Below are 14207 nucleotides of genomic sequence, written 5' to 3' on the forward strand. Positions count from 1 at the left end.
TTAAAATCTGCAGGGTTTTTCTACGTCACTAGCCAAAATGACGGGGCTAAACCATGTTAGCGATTAGCCCCCTTGTTCTCAATGGCAAAACACTGCTACAACACACACAAATTCACCATAATCTACAAAAGAACTACTTACATGTCTCTGTTCTGCAGGTATTCCACGCAAAGTTGGAAGTGCGCCCTTGTTTAGAAGAAGGCTCTCGGCTAATCCTGCCTGGTACTGACTGAAGTTAGAGAAACAGCTAGCGACAAATTGTGAGCCTTACCTGCATATGCAACTGCCAACAAAGAGTGAGATGTCTCACTCTGTAGCTAAAACAGGGACCTGACACAGGGTGAAAAGAGGAGCTGCAGCAATGTGCAGTACAACAAAAATATGGTGTTTTTTGATAATTAAACCTAGGTTTACATGGTTTAATTATCAAAAAACACCATATTTTTGTTCTGGTACAACCTCAAAATATAATTATGAACCTAAAAATGAGCATAATATGGCCACTTTAATTTCTTGCTGCTATTAATTAATGAGCTCTAGAGTTAATATATAAATGTACAGTGATCTAAATGGAAATCATATAATATAGTATAAATAAATAGCACTCTATGAATATAATAATTATATGTGTACAAGTGTTTCTTCGCCCTATGGTGATCAGTGTGAAGTTGACTCATGATTTTATTTACTATTACATAACTGAGATCACTGAGAACATGGCACAACTTTAATTGCTTACATAACTAATCCAAAACAGCATTGTATCTTGCCTGTTTTCTCTTTCTTGCTGGAACACTCATCTTTGCCTCAGTTCCAAATCAGGGCCTACAGGGGTCCTCTGATGCTGCCAAGACACTGAGTGTGATTTCTCCATCTTCAGTCCCACACCACCAAGGCGTAGGAGACTTCTCTTCCTGCCAGTGAGAAGGTGGGCGAGCAGCAGACATGAAATAGAGACAAGAAAGAAAAAAATCCCAGTTTGAGCTTTCCAAAGCTCTGCTTGTCTTTTACCCTTGTCCCTGTACGCAGCTACATACATGAAGGAGTGGGCGATGTGGAGGCACGGGCCCCAGCCAAAGCCCCAGGCCACTATCCATAAAAAAGAGCAGGAGAAGCACACTTAACACTTAGCAATAGGGGGGCAAAGGCCCTACAACTTGATAATTATATAATGTATACAATAGTCTTTTCAAAGATTGATTGATTCATCCAGGGCTGGGAATAGGTAGTTGGCTTGTTAGTATCATGGATGGATTACTGAACTGGGCCTACTGGGTACAGGCCTACGGCCCCTGGACCAGAACCTCCATGAAGTGTCTCCAAAGAACACCCAAAACTACCACAAATAAAACACTAAATGACCACAAAGAGACACAAACCTATCACAAAGACACAGAAAACGACCACAAAGTGCAAGGTCCTGGGTGGTTTTATAGGTCACCAACAAGCATCAGAGGGCAAGTCAGGCTTCGTGTCATCTATTCTCAAGCACATTGTGTGAAAAATGCACTACGGCTTTTTTTTTTTTAAATGGATTTTTAGGCTAACTCATAGTATTGCAAACTGCAAAAGAAAAGAGTGTCTTTCAGCTGTTTTTTTCAAAAGTGTCCAAGAGCAAAACAAAGAAGACTAAAAGACTCTGTTTGCCATCCTTTCCATGTTTCATGCCAAATTTCATGCATTAGTGCCTAGAGTAAAAATAGGTAGTATCAGACCAGTGTAATGTAAATATGTTTTGTTTGCAAGTCTGGCAGCTCCAGTGGATGCTGTTGCATGGCTGACCCTTTCTTACTATACTGACAATGAACAGGCCACACATACAGTACACAAAACCAGGAGGGGACAGACTAAAGGGTATTACCCACCCACTCCCACTTCTTTAATATAAATATGACAGTGTCTGTTTTATTCCACGCAGGTACTTATTTGAAATATATATCTGCTTTTCCATGTATGTATACATTAGTATGAGACTCTGCATTCCTTTGTTACATTCCTGTATTTATTTGCCATGATTGTTTAGCATCTTGACTCACATACTGACTTCTACTGTTTATAATGGGAAACTGAAATTAATTCTGAACGACACTGTTGTGCCAGAAGAAATAGTTAAATAAACATATATATATATTTTATTTTATTTATTTTAATTTTATTACATTTAATAAGCCAGAACATACATTTTGAACAAAGTATAAAACAAAACAGCCAAAAAGTCGATATAATTCCCTATTGGGTGAAATGCTTAAAGGATTATTGTCGCTTTTTAATAATGGTTCCCAACCTGGGGGTGGATCCCCCATCCGGTCCCAAACTAAATCTGAGAAGGTCACAAGATGATTTATGGGATAAGAAACAACATTTCTCTTTTCATTTTGATTCATTCTCTCTTATATTTTCTATCAATATATCCTTTTGGTAGATTTTAATTTGCATTACTTACCCTATACTTTGTTTACATTGCTAATTGTATTGAGTCTTATGCTGATAAATACAAAATATTCCAAATGAAACAATCTGAGAGGGAAAATATTATTTGAACAGCTCACAATTCACGTCCGTACGTTGAGCCCATAACCTGTAAACTGGGATCAAAAGCAGACGTTGCTTCATTTTTAAGGGGGTCCCATATACCAAACAGCTCGTGTTATATCTGAATATGGGTTGTTCCAGTTGAAACCACTAGATGGTGGTGCCGTTCTTCTGTGTCACGGTGCTGCTTAGAAGGTGGAGGTGCTGCGCCTCCCTCATTGTCTGAGTGGAAGGCATCGGGAGTGGATCCGCCGCTCGCTTCAATGTAATCCCGTCCTTCCCCGGCTCACTCACTCAGTCGTCCGCCATGGCGACAGAAGAAAGCCTCTTCTCCGGTCCGAGCAACATCTAAAAACTTAACCGGGCTGCTTCTTCTTCTTTTTTAAGTCACTACCGCTGGGCGTGGATGTAATATCTCCTTAAGAAATACATACGTGTGTGGACAAGCCTGCATTTCAAGAGAAGGGGTAAGAATCGTCCTCACCCTGTGTGCTCTTAAAGGAAGTGATTCAACTTGTTTGAGGAGATTAGGGTTAAATCCTGGGAGTATCTTTGCCGTGTTGTTTTATGATCCTGTGGATTTCGAGGGAGGCAAATAACTATCACTTGTGTGTAAAGAAAAATCTGCATGTGCAGCCTGTGAACTGTCCTATTTGTCCTCCAGTGTGGGTTGCATTGCACATATAGGATCCTACCTTAGATGTATGGATGTGTGCAGACGCCGCAGTCTCTGATGTTTCGTAGCTGTAATGCTCCATGCTTCTGTGTGACATTTAAATGATCAGGAGCTATGCAATTTCTTTTACTGTCACTTAGTTTCCAGAAGGTGTCTAGGTGAGTCCAGGCGGTGTATTAATGTCACATATACTGTGCTGGCTGATAATGTCTTGAGGATTACGGCGGCCTGCTCTATTAACCTACATTAATGGTGTGAAGACACAACCAGACTGTGTGAGGTGGGAAAAACCTCACTCAGTGTTGGACTTTACCATTTTATGCACATGCAATGTTCTCAATTACAATTTAGGCTGTTTTTAAGAGAGGCTTAAATGGCAGCCGAGCTCTGGTTACAACATGCATGTATCCGGCAGTTGGTTGTCATTCTTTTCACTTAACTAACATATGTAACTTTGCCAGTAATACAGTGGGAACTTAATTGTGATTCGTGCAATGCCAGCCACACCCAGGTATCAGTGACTGTTGCAGAACACAGAGTAAATTGAGCTCTTTTTTTTGTTGTGGAGCTTCCCCCAGGTAGACAGCTGGCTGTATCAGACCCGGCCTCTGGCCATTCAGCTGTCACTAAAGGATTCCAGCTGTGCAGTGTTGGACTGCACAGAGGGCCCTTGCACACAGAGGAGCCACTGTTACAACCTTGGAGACTCTATGTGCCAGCAGTCACAGCTCTATGTTACACACTTGTGGGGAATTTCAAGCAAACAAGTTCAAAGGCAGGGTTAGAAACACTCAGGGGTCTGTAAATGACCCTCCCTCTGGGACTGTATGCTGGGCGACTACTATGCTTTATGTCACACTGTGGCAATGTGCCAGCTGTACAACTGGTGACTGTTTTATGTGTTTGTTTGGACCTGAGTTACCCATTCAGAGGAACACACAAACCTGGGCTCATGGCTGGTTGATAAATGATCCCTGGTGCAGGGGAGGACCGTACGTGTTGGCTGAAATAATCACTGTCTACTCTTTCACTCTCTTCTGTTTCACTGGGGCTTTGTTTGAGGAGTGTCTGGTTACGTGGCATGCATGTGCATGTCATATAATACATGAATTTACAGACTCAGCATGACACACTTGCTAACAATCAAGGCAAGGGCCACTGAGTGATGACGGTGTGAGGATTAAATGTCATAAATAACTGGGGTCAAATTGGAAAAAAATGCCTGTTTCCATTTATGCTCCCGGTGACAGCATTTGGTCTGGTTTCCATCAGCCCAAGGGAGTGTAAGTAAGTCTGCTGATGATTGTACAGACAGGTGCACATGATGAGAACATGCTCTGTTAACACATTGGCCCTTGTGGTTGGGGTTCATTGGCTTTTTAATAAACCTGAATCTGCTTATGGAATCCAAATCATTTTAAATCTCTTATTTCTAGCTTTAAGCTATAAGTAACCAAAGTTATGAATACATTCACAGGGAAGAACTGAAACTCAATCAACATGGCTGCATTCCAGGTTCTTCAATTGCATCCCAGGCTCCTCCACTTGCCTCCCTTCCTCCTGTCTTAGTCCGTCCCACCGAGGAAGCACGGGAGAGATGTGAGGAAATTATGGGAGGAGAGAGGAAACAAGGAAATGTGTTTTAGAGGGATGAGACGTCCTTTCCTCTAAAGTGTCACATGAATTTGTCAGCTGTATGGGTGAAGTTTAGCAACCCTATCAGCTGCACGGCTTCTGGGAAGGCTGCTCTGGTGTATCCTCGCTCATAGCTCCTTGCTGATCCCTCCTCGATGCTCACCTCCTTCCGGTTCAGCAGAGGAGGAGCAGGGAGCTATCAAATAAGGAAAGTGAGAAGCATTCCATGTCATTCAAATGTGTAAAGATTAGATAGATTGGACATGATGTTTAGTTCAACAACTAATTGCTCCTTACTAATATAAAAAAGCAAGAGCAGACCGTTAGCCCAGGCCATAAGGCAAAATAAAATGTGTAATGTCCAGATTAAATTCAATAACAACTCAATATCATTATTTGCAGATGATCTTCTTTTGTTGAACAACAGACAGGTGACATCAGCTGTTAGTGACACAATACCAACCCAAAGCCAAATTACATATTTGGGCATCACCATTCACACATCGCTACAGCGAGTTGTCCAGGACAACTATGAATCTATACTAAGTAGTGTTCAAAGGGATCTAGCCAATTGGTCTGCGCTGCCGGCATCGCTACTGTCCAGGATTGCTGTGGTTAAAATGAACACAGTTCCTCATGTGAATTACTTAAGTACAATGATCCCCTTACCCCCACCAATAAATTACCGTAATTCTGCAGTATATTTAGAATAATAAACAACCCAGGCTAAAATACTCTACCCTGCAACATACCGCAAACATGGGAGGCCTGGCCCTCCCTAACCTTAAAGTGTACCATAGAGCCTTTCAGCTACGGGCCCTCAGAGTGTGGATAAACCCCTCATCTATAGTCCCAAGGAGAGAAAAAGAGCAAAACCTCACTGGAAGTCTAAGACTGCTAGACCTTGCCTTCACAGGTGTGTGTCCAAAAAAGCGTATGCTAGCCTATGGCCCTATTATCACCAACACATTGACCAACTTTAAACAGGTGGAGGAGCAACTACGCTACACCAATAAGTAGCATTTGAACACGCCAATTTGGCATAACATACACTTAATGTCTGGTAATAAACTTTTTGTGTATAACCAGTGTAGTGACAGAGGTATCAATATTTTTAGACCAGTTATTCAATGATGACAATATGTTAAGTTTTGAAGACCTGAGAGCTAGCTTTGTGGTCCCTAGGACATCCTTCTTCCTTCATCTTTGTTTAAGATCAGCCCTAAAATGTTATGGAGTGCCATGGGGGAACAGTCTTGAGATGCACCCAATCATTAAATGGCTTGTTGATTTTCCGGTGAGAGGATTAGTGTCCGAGATTTATGCTAAACTGATGCATGTATCCGTAGGACAACTCCCAATAGTAAAGAAATGGGAGCGAGAGCTGAGCTCGGAGGGGAACGTAATTAATTGGGAGACAGTTTGGGACAACATTTCCCACTGTTCCAAGAACCCAAATCACCAGCAGATCCACTTCAATATATGTCATAGGACATATTGGACGCCTCAGAAGAGATACATCTCTAAAGTCATTCCTACTCCCTATTGCATGTTCTGCCAACCTGAACAAACTGAAACTTTCCTGCACATGGTCTTGGAGTGTGAACAGGTGCGTGAGTTTTGGAACAAAACAACATCAATAATATCTGATGTGATAGGATGTCGAATTCCTACTTGACACGATTGTTTTGTTACTTAATGATGACTCTATACACCCACTTGAGAGACAGAAGAAAATTTGGCTAGCCGGATCAACTGCGACCAAAAAAATGATAGCTCAGCGCTGGTTAGCGTTGGATATCTGGATATTTTGGAACCAGCTATCGCAACACAAGTTAGTCAGTAGTGCTCAAGAAGTATTTAGATTCTTTAAGTAAAAGTACTAATACCACACTGTAAAAATACTCTTGCAAGTAAAAATACTGCATTGAAAATGTTACTTAAAGGGATACGCCACCGTTTGTTGAAATAGGGCTTATCACGTTCTCCCCTAGCTGTAGATAGGTGAGCCAATGCATTTTTTGTGCACGCATTGTTTTAGTCCTGTGCAACACCGGCAGCGCCGCTAGCTAGCTTAGCGTAGTGAATGGAATCCTATGTTGCCGGTTAGCATGTTGTGAGTAAAAGTGAGCCAACAAAAGACAAAAAAAAACAACCTAATTACTTGCACTGAGACAAAAATGCGTTGGCCCACCTATCTACAGCCAGAGTAGACCGTGATAAGCCCTATTTCAACAAACGGTGGCATATTCCTTTAAGTAAAAGTATGTAAGTATCATCAGGAAAAAGTACTTAAAGTATTAAAAGTAAAATAATCCTCACATTTTAGAAACTGGAAACGATCAAAGCAGTTCTGTCAATCAGCTAAGTCTTTAATTGGCTAATCATTTCAGCTATTTTGTAGGCTGTTATATGTTGGGTAATTTATTTATAATACATTGTATTTTATAAACTACATATGTTTTGTGTGCAAACATCTTAATTTGTAAAGTAACTAGTAACTAAAGCTGTCTGATTAATGTAGTAGAGTAAAAAGTACAATATTTCCCTCTGAAATGCAGTAAGTAGAAAGTGGCATGAAAAGAAGAGTCAAGCAAAGTACAAGTACCTCAGATTTGTACTTAAGTACCGTACTGAAGTAAATGTACTTAGTTACATTCCACCACTGGTAGTGCTGCAATGATCAGTCAGCTTATTGATTAGTTGATCGACAGAAAATTGATTGCCATGAAATGTTGATAATCGATTAGTCGTTTAAGTCATTCACCAAGCAAAAATGCCAGGCCTTCGCTGGTTCCAGCTTCCAATATGTGAAGATTTGCTGCTTTCCCTGTTTTATATCACTGAAAATGGAATATCTTTGTGTTTTGGACTGTTGGTCAGACAAGACAAGCAATTTAAAGACGTCTGGTGGGGCTTTGGGAATTTGTGACGGTAATGTTTCACAATTAATAATTAAAGACTAGATTAATATGTCAATTACAAAAATAAATGACAATTTAAACAATAATTAAAAAAATCGTTAGTTGCAGCCATACTTGTCAGCCTTGTGGCATTACTTGATTCATTAAATCCACTCCAACTACAGTCTGCTGTGTTTGAATGGAAACTTCCTATATGCTTCTCCGAAGCATCAGGCAGACTATCGTCAGACAGAATTTAGTGTATCCACTGTCCTTGGCCTATTTTCTCCAATGCACTCTGCTGGATTACATTATCCACTCCTTTTGAAATGCCTTATTCAGCTTTCAACTTAAACTTGGCAGCAGTCATTCACCTCTGCGGCGGCTGAACAACTGCCCAATGGCCTCTATATTCTGTTGAAGCACTTGGTGAGGTCTCAGGATGATATCAGCCTGCTGGAATGTGCAATGAAGAGAGAATTAAGCAGGACAGCAGGCCCTCTGGGATCTGGCTGTGGATACATGAGTGGTGGATAGCAGCCTGCTCAAGTGTCAACCCAGAGTGAATGAGTCCATGACTTTGTCCAAACACAACCCTCCACATGGGACGTACACAGAGTCACACTGCCCGTTATTCCAGATTCTGCACCTCCACTTTGAATATCAGATGGGACCCTCCATTGCTGGATGTGGCAGGGAAGTGGTTCTCTTCTACAGTTTTTTTACACTTTGCTCTCAGATTTGCTGCTCGTTCAGTTCACATCTCCTACAGTGTCCTCACGTATTTCCCTTGATGCCTTTGAGACCAATTAAAACCCAACTAACTATATGTCTGTGTGTCGTTGGCCTTAATGCCTTGCTTTTACGACTTCCCCAATCAATTGTCATTGTATTGACTCTTTGGTTTTACACTGTAGCCTCGTGATTCGTTTGTCACATCAAATTAGGGATTCTTGATTTGTGCTTTGAAATCAAGAACATGCTTGGGTCTCTTTTTTTCTTTTCTTTTCTTTTTTTTTTTAAAGTAATTGGTTCTCCCACAGGCAACAATTATCAGCCATTAGTGGCGAGTGCAAATACTGCATTTGCAATTACTGTGTTAGTGTGACACTGAAGGTTGTGCAGCCTGTCCTCTGGGCTCTGATGCTTTCATTGCATTTTACCTCTTGCACTACTTATGCTTCTCACAACTCCGATAAAAACATGTAATTCCTCAATTGCATTATTTTATGTTTATTCTGTATGGAATACAGCTGCAGGTGACTGACTGCATGTACATGTTTTTGCCTGACTTTTGTCTCTGTGCAGGCTGGACAGTGAGCATTACAGTGCATCATGGCAGAGCTAGACCCGGAGCCAATGGCCTCTGGAGCAGCGCAGCGTTTAGGAGCCCCGGAGACTCTTGGCATCAGTACGCTGGACCCAGGCCACAAACCCCCGGCCATGCCCCCTGGACGACATGTCACCATCAGGGTCCGCATGTTGGACGACACAGAGGAGCTCTTTGACATCTCGGTGAGTTGTAAAAGCCGTTTCGCTCAGAAAATGTATTCCCACCATTAGTATTCCCATCATTTCTTGATGGGAATACTAATGGTGGATTGGGACTCCTAATTATTGCACAGTAGCCAAGAAGCATTTCCCGTTTTCGTCATAGCAGCAGCACTCTGGAAACAGGTTAGCATGGCCACTGCATGATGTTGAATGCATGGAAGAAACTGGAGGGGTTGTTTTATTATGTCAGGGTTCTTCCAGTGTATTTTGGTGGTATTTCTTAAATTTCTAATCTCCCAAACTGTCTCAAACCTGCTGTACAGCTGTCATCTATTACTACACCCCCCCTCCAACTGTGTCAGGACATTCTTTGGAAACCATGGACACCATTATATTTCACAGTTCTGTCCCACATGTGTGCGTTGATGACGTGTGAGAATCCTCTTGCTTTCTTTAGTTAGTGTAATGAAAGCAGGCAGGTGCACTAAAGGGACAACAATACCTTTTTATGTCTTTGAATGAGAAGAGCTTCCATTTGAATTCCATTCATGATTTCAGGATTCAAAGGATTAGCTTTCTCATCACAGAGATCTGCTTTTAGACTTAGTCTAAGCCATTTGCACAGATTATGTAGTTGTAGTTGAGCTAAAATTAGGTACTAATTGTGAATGTCTCATTATAAGCTTATAATGCTTTCAATGCAAAATAAAGTCATTTTAAAGCTCTACAAACTGAATGTGTAGACATGAAGCAGATCATTCGCAGATACTGCAACTTGAAACTTCAATCAAAATGATTGAATATATGTTTTATTCTTTACACTGTTAAAGTGTAAGGCTGTCGATATTCTGTATCTTTCTTATTGTCAACAAATCCCATGGAAATATCAAAACCAGCAGTGAATTTAACAAGTAGTTATTTTATTTTATTTATATAGCATATTCCTCTGAGCTCCATTGTTGTCTGAAGTGTATTAAACAAAATGATAAGCCACATAAATTAGCCACACAGTTGCACTGAATGATATGTTCCTTTATTATGATGAACATAGGTGCTGTAGTTTATTTTGAGTTAGTCACACAAGTCCTGCTGCCGTAAACACGGTCCACGGTTAAAATTGTCCCCAACAAATACAGCATTTACTCCTGTTAATGTAACGTTTGCTAAGAACTACAGTGCCCAGCTGTTTAAGGAAAATACTGAGCCTTATGTTTTAAAATCAAACTATATGTTTTTAACCCATGTAAAAAAGATTTACGTCTTCATTAGGAACCAATGGGCTTGGGCTGCCATAGACAGGGTAGTTTGGTAAGTCAGAACATATTGAGAGACAGACTAATGTTGGTTTTGGTGTTTTTGTGGGATTTGTACACGGAAAGAAAAATATAGAATAATGGCAGCATTATCCTTGAAGGCGATGAAAAGATGATGACATACACACTCTTTTCCCCCAGCATTCCTCTGAACTTGTGCTGTTTTGGAAAGGTGTCCTCGGACCTTGATTTAAATGGCAGAAACATAGGGTGGAATAAGTGAAAAGGCTGTTATTTTTCTTAGAATAGAAGAACAACCCACAATCTGTGACCACAGTCGTTCCTGCCTGGAAGAGAAGACCGAGAGGAAAAGATAGAGGGAAGTGAAAAGTGGTGATGGAGGGAATCAGAGACACTAGCAGCAGCAGCAGCCACAGAGGACCCGTTTAATGTATATGAACGGGGCTCAGCACTACAGCTGCTGAGCTTTACTGACAGTTTGTGATTGTGCAGGGTGGCTGTGTCCTTCTGGTGGTTTCCCAAGGCAGTATGGGTAAATGTTGCTCCTAAAGCGTGCGGCGGAGCTCCCTGTGCATTACTGCTAATCTTTCTAGTGGTCTCATGTGTTGTACTTAATACTTAAGGCTCACTAGATTCTCACAGTGAGGTCCCGTTTGATTGCCCTCATTTAATCCACATTATGTTTTGTGTACTTTTGGTTAAGTTAGGCATCCAAACATTGTTAGTTTTTGTTTTACAAGACAATATTCTTGATGTTTTAACTAGTATACTGTTTTAAGATGGCAAGCGAATGTGCTACATCCGCTTTGTCTTTTCTCAGGTTAGAACAATCAGTTCGCCAATACCGGTCTTTCAGAATTAAATATCATCCAGCCAATAATGCCTACACTGATACAAGGGAGAGCAGGTGAGAAAGGGCTTTGTTTCAGCCTGCTTCAAGGCTCGTAATCTGTACAATCTGCAGTAAAACTCTTCTCTCTAAGGACATATCAACCTCTGAGTTTTGTTAGCATACAGTAGATTTTTATGGAGTTTTGGTATCTCAAAGTTTGACTGTTTAAGATTGCTCCACCCTCCAAAGAATACACACACTGATGCTTTGTATTGTTTTGACATGACACATGTCATATTTGTATATATGGCAGCTTTGGTTTAATCTGTCTTATTCTCTGTCTGTATCTTCTTGTTTCCACTTGCTGTCAGATTTCATACAGTTTTAATACAGAGATGAAGAAACAACCGCATTGTGCCAAGAATTAAAAAAAAGCGCTACAGTGAGATTCCTGTTGTGTGTTTGGACGAAGGCTGCATAGCAGTGGTAATGCATACATAGCTCTGGCTCTTCCAATAAGTTGGCCTTCTTGTGTGGACGAGGCAGCCCATGATGGTGTAGTGATGGTGAGCTAGAAACAGCTTTTGTCACTGCAGCAGACATGCCGGGCAGAAACAAGCTGAAGATGCTGCTGAGAAGACGGTTACAAAAGGCTTTATTCATGCTCAATTTAACATGCATTAGGTCCTCTATCTCAAGTCAGCACTTGAGATAAAAATCTCAGTGGGCTTGATATTGTGTTTGCCTAGAGGTGTGCAAGGAGTTCCTTTTTTTTCAGTCATCAGCTCACATTCAGGGTGGAAAGATCTGTTATCTTTAAAAAAAAAAAAAAAAATAGATGCACAACTGGTTTTTGGTCCGAAAGGTTTTCACATTAAGTTCAGAGTTGCTTCTAAAGACAGAAGGGGTACGTTATATGTGTCAGGTTAATGAAGATAAGTCCCCTTTGAGTGCATAGATGCCTCTTAAAAATTTGACCTGGCAAGGATGTTTGTATGCTCGGAGTGAGTTGCTTAATTTTAGCATCAGCTATATCTCAAAAATCCCAGCTTTTTTTAGTCCCACTGAGATGGAGGATACAGAAGACATACGTACATGCGTGTACAGAAGACCGATCCTGCTGATATTAATCTCTCCCCTGCAGCAGTGAAGTGAGATAACTGCATGGTCTACAATCCGCATTTGTCAAGCAATTATCTAGTCCTTTATTTCGCAGCAGGAACATACAGGTCGAGAAGAGGCAGTTCATCTTAAGTGATTTTGTAGTCGGAGTGACTCAAGGTAGGAATCTTTTTTCATGTGTCTCTTTAAGAAAACAAGACGTCTAACTTTACCATGGAACTGATACCGAAGGCATCAGTTCCTGCCCCTCTGGTTCAGAGGGGTAAGTTTCCACCTCAGCGGGCAGAATATCAGATGGTTGAGAAACAAAAAGGGGCCACCGAGCCATCTCGTGGGTCACATACCATGCTGTGGCCTACTTAGCACTCTGGCTGTGAACACACTCGTGTTGATTCTGATGATGTTTGGCTGAACAAACCTCAACAGTCGACTGGCATTGATTAATAAGAACATTTGAACCAAAATAGTGGTACGGTTGCACTTTTTTCGCTGTGGATTTTTATGGAATTATTTTCTAATTAAAATGGGCATCTTGCCTCAGTCCATTTTGCTCATGCAGAGTTCAGTAGAGCAGTAAATCCAGACTGTAGCCCTCAGTCTGTCTTGCAGTCCTCAGGCTAACATACACTGACTCTGTCTGCGCTAATGTTTTGACGCTTATGTTTGCTGATGGCTGGTAGAGGCTCTGCAGAAGTTGCCTGTGTGATTTTTGCATGGATTTAAGGGTTAGGAGGTGGGGGATGGGATGATGAAGGCAGAGTGGGGAAAGGAGAGTCATGCTCATTCCTGTGAATGAAGACAACAGTCAGCCTCCATTAGCCAGACTTCACTGCTATGCTAGAATACTAACGAATACAACCTAACATGGAATGTTCCACTTCCAATTCGATTCTGACACCAGCACCAAATGAAATTCGGACACAACTCTGTCTCTTCAACTACTACTACTTCTGTTCTTCCACTCTAACTATAATGACCTCTCTAGCAATTGCTTTGTCCAGTACAGTCATGGTACAGCCACTTTTTAAAGACTACTGTGCAGAGAGAAATCTTGAATTCATTAATTACAGACCGCTTGATCTCTTGGCATTTTCATTTGCTTTCCATATGAGATTTTTTACCCAGCACAGCCTCATTAAACTACAATACAGTATATAACTTTTGCTTCCCTAATTACCAATTAAGTCTTCAGAAAATTAATACACAAGCACAAGTAAAACACATTTTTAGCCACACTTGGCTGGTCCACCACTTCAGTCCCAACTAAGATATCTCAACAACTGTTTGATTCATGGTTCCCTGAGGATGGATTTGAATGACTTTTGTGATCCCCTGACTTTTCCTCTCGTTCCACCATGAGGTTGACATTATTAGTTTTAAGTAAAATAACTCAACAACTATTGATTAAATTGTCATGGTCCAGATTGGTCCAGACATTCACGCCCCCTCAGGATGAATTGTAATAACTTTGGTGATCATCTAACTTTAATGAATGTTCGGATGGTGAATGAATGAACAACACACAGCACAGCAACACAATCCCTTTTTTTTCCTTTTGAGTCTGACCATCTCAGCACCACCTTTCTCTTTTCTTTTTTGGCTTTCCATCATCAGACTCACACAATGTCTGTTAACGTAGACTTCCAAACATGACAAAGAAAAAAAGGTGTTTGATGGCTTTACGTCATAGGCCGACCAGGGCTATGCCATTTGGGGAGGGGCCGCTCACTGATCCCCCT

At 41.1% G+C, this 14207-nt stretch overlaps 1 protein-coding gene across 2 annotated transcripts in view; it reads left to right on the forward strand.

Moving 5' to 3' along the window:
* The first annotated feature begins 2709 nt into the window (after positions 1 to 2709).
* Positions 2710 to 14207, forward strand: part of LOC114563904 (FERM, ARHGEF and pleckstrin domain-containing protein 1) — a 65254-nt gene continuing 53756 nt past the window's right edge. For both annotated transcript variants that reach the window (XM_028590891.1, XM_028590892.1), the window contains exons 1-2: positions 2710 to 2999; positions 9055 to 9261. In XM_028590891.1, coding sequence (XP_028446692.1) covers positions 9082 to 9261 — 180 coding nt within the window. In that variant the 5' untranslated portion in view covers positions 2710 to 2999; positions 9055 to 9081. The remainder of the gene's footprint in view (positions 3000 to 9054; positions 9262 to 14207) is intronic.

This window comes from Perca flavescens, chromosome 11, assembly GCF_004354835.1.
Source record: "Perca flavescens isolate YP-PL-M2 chromosome 11, PFLA_1.0, whole genome shotgun sequence".
Taxonomy (NCBI): Eukaryota; Metazoa; Chordata; class Actinopteri; order Perciformes; family Percidae; genus Perca; species Perca flavescens.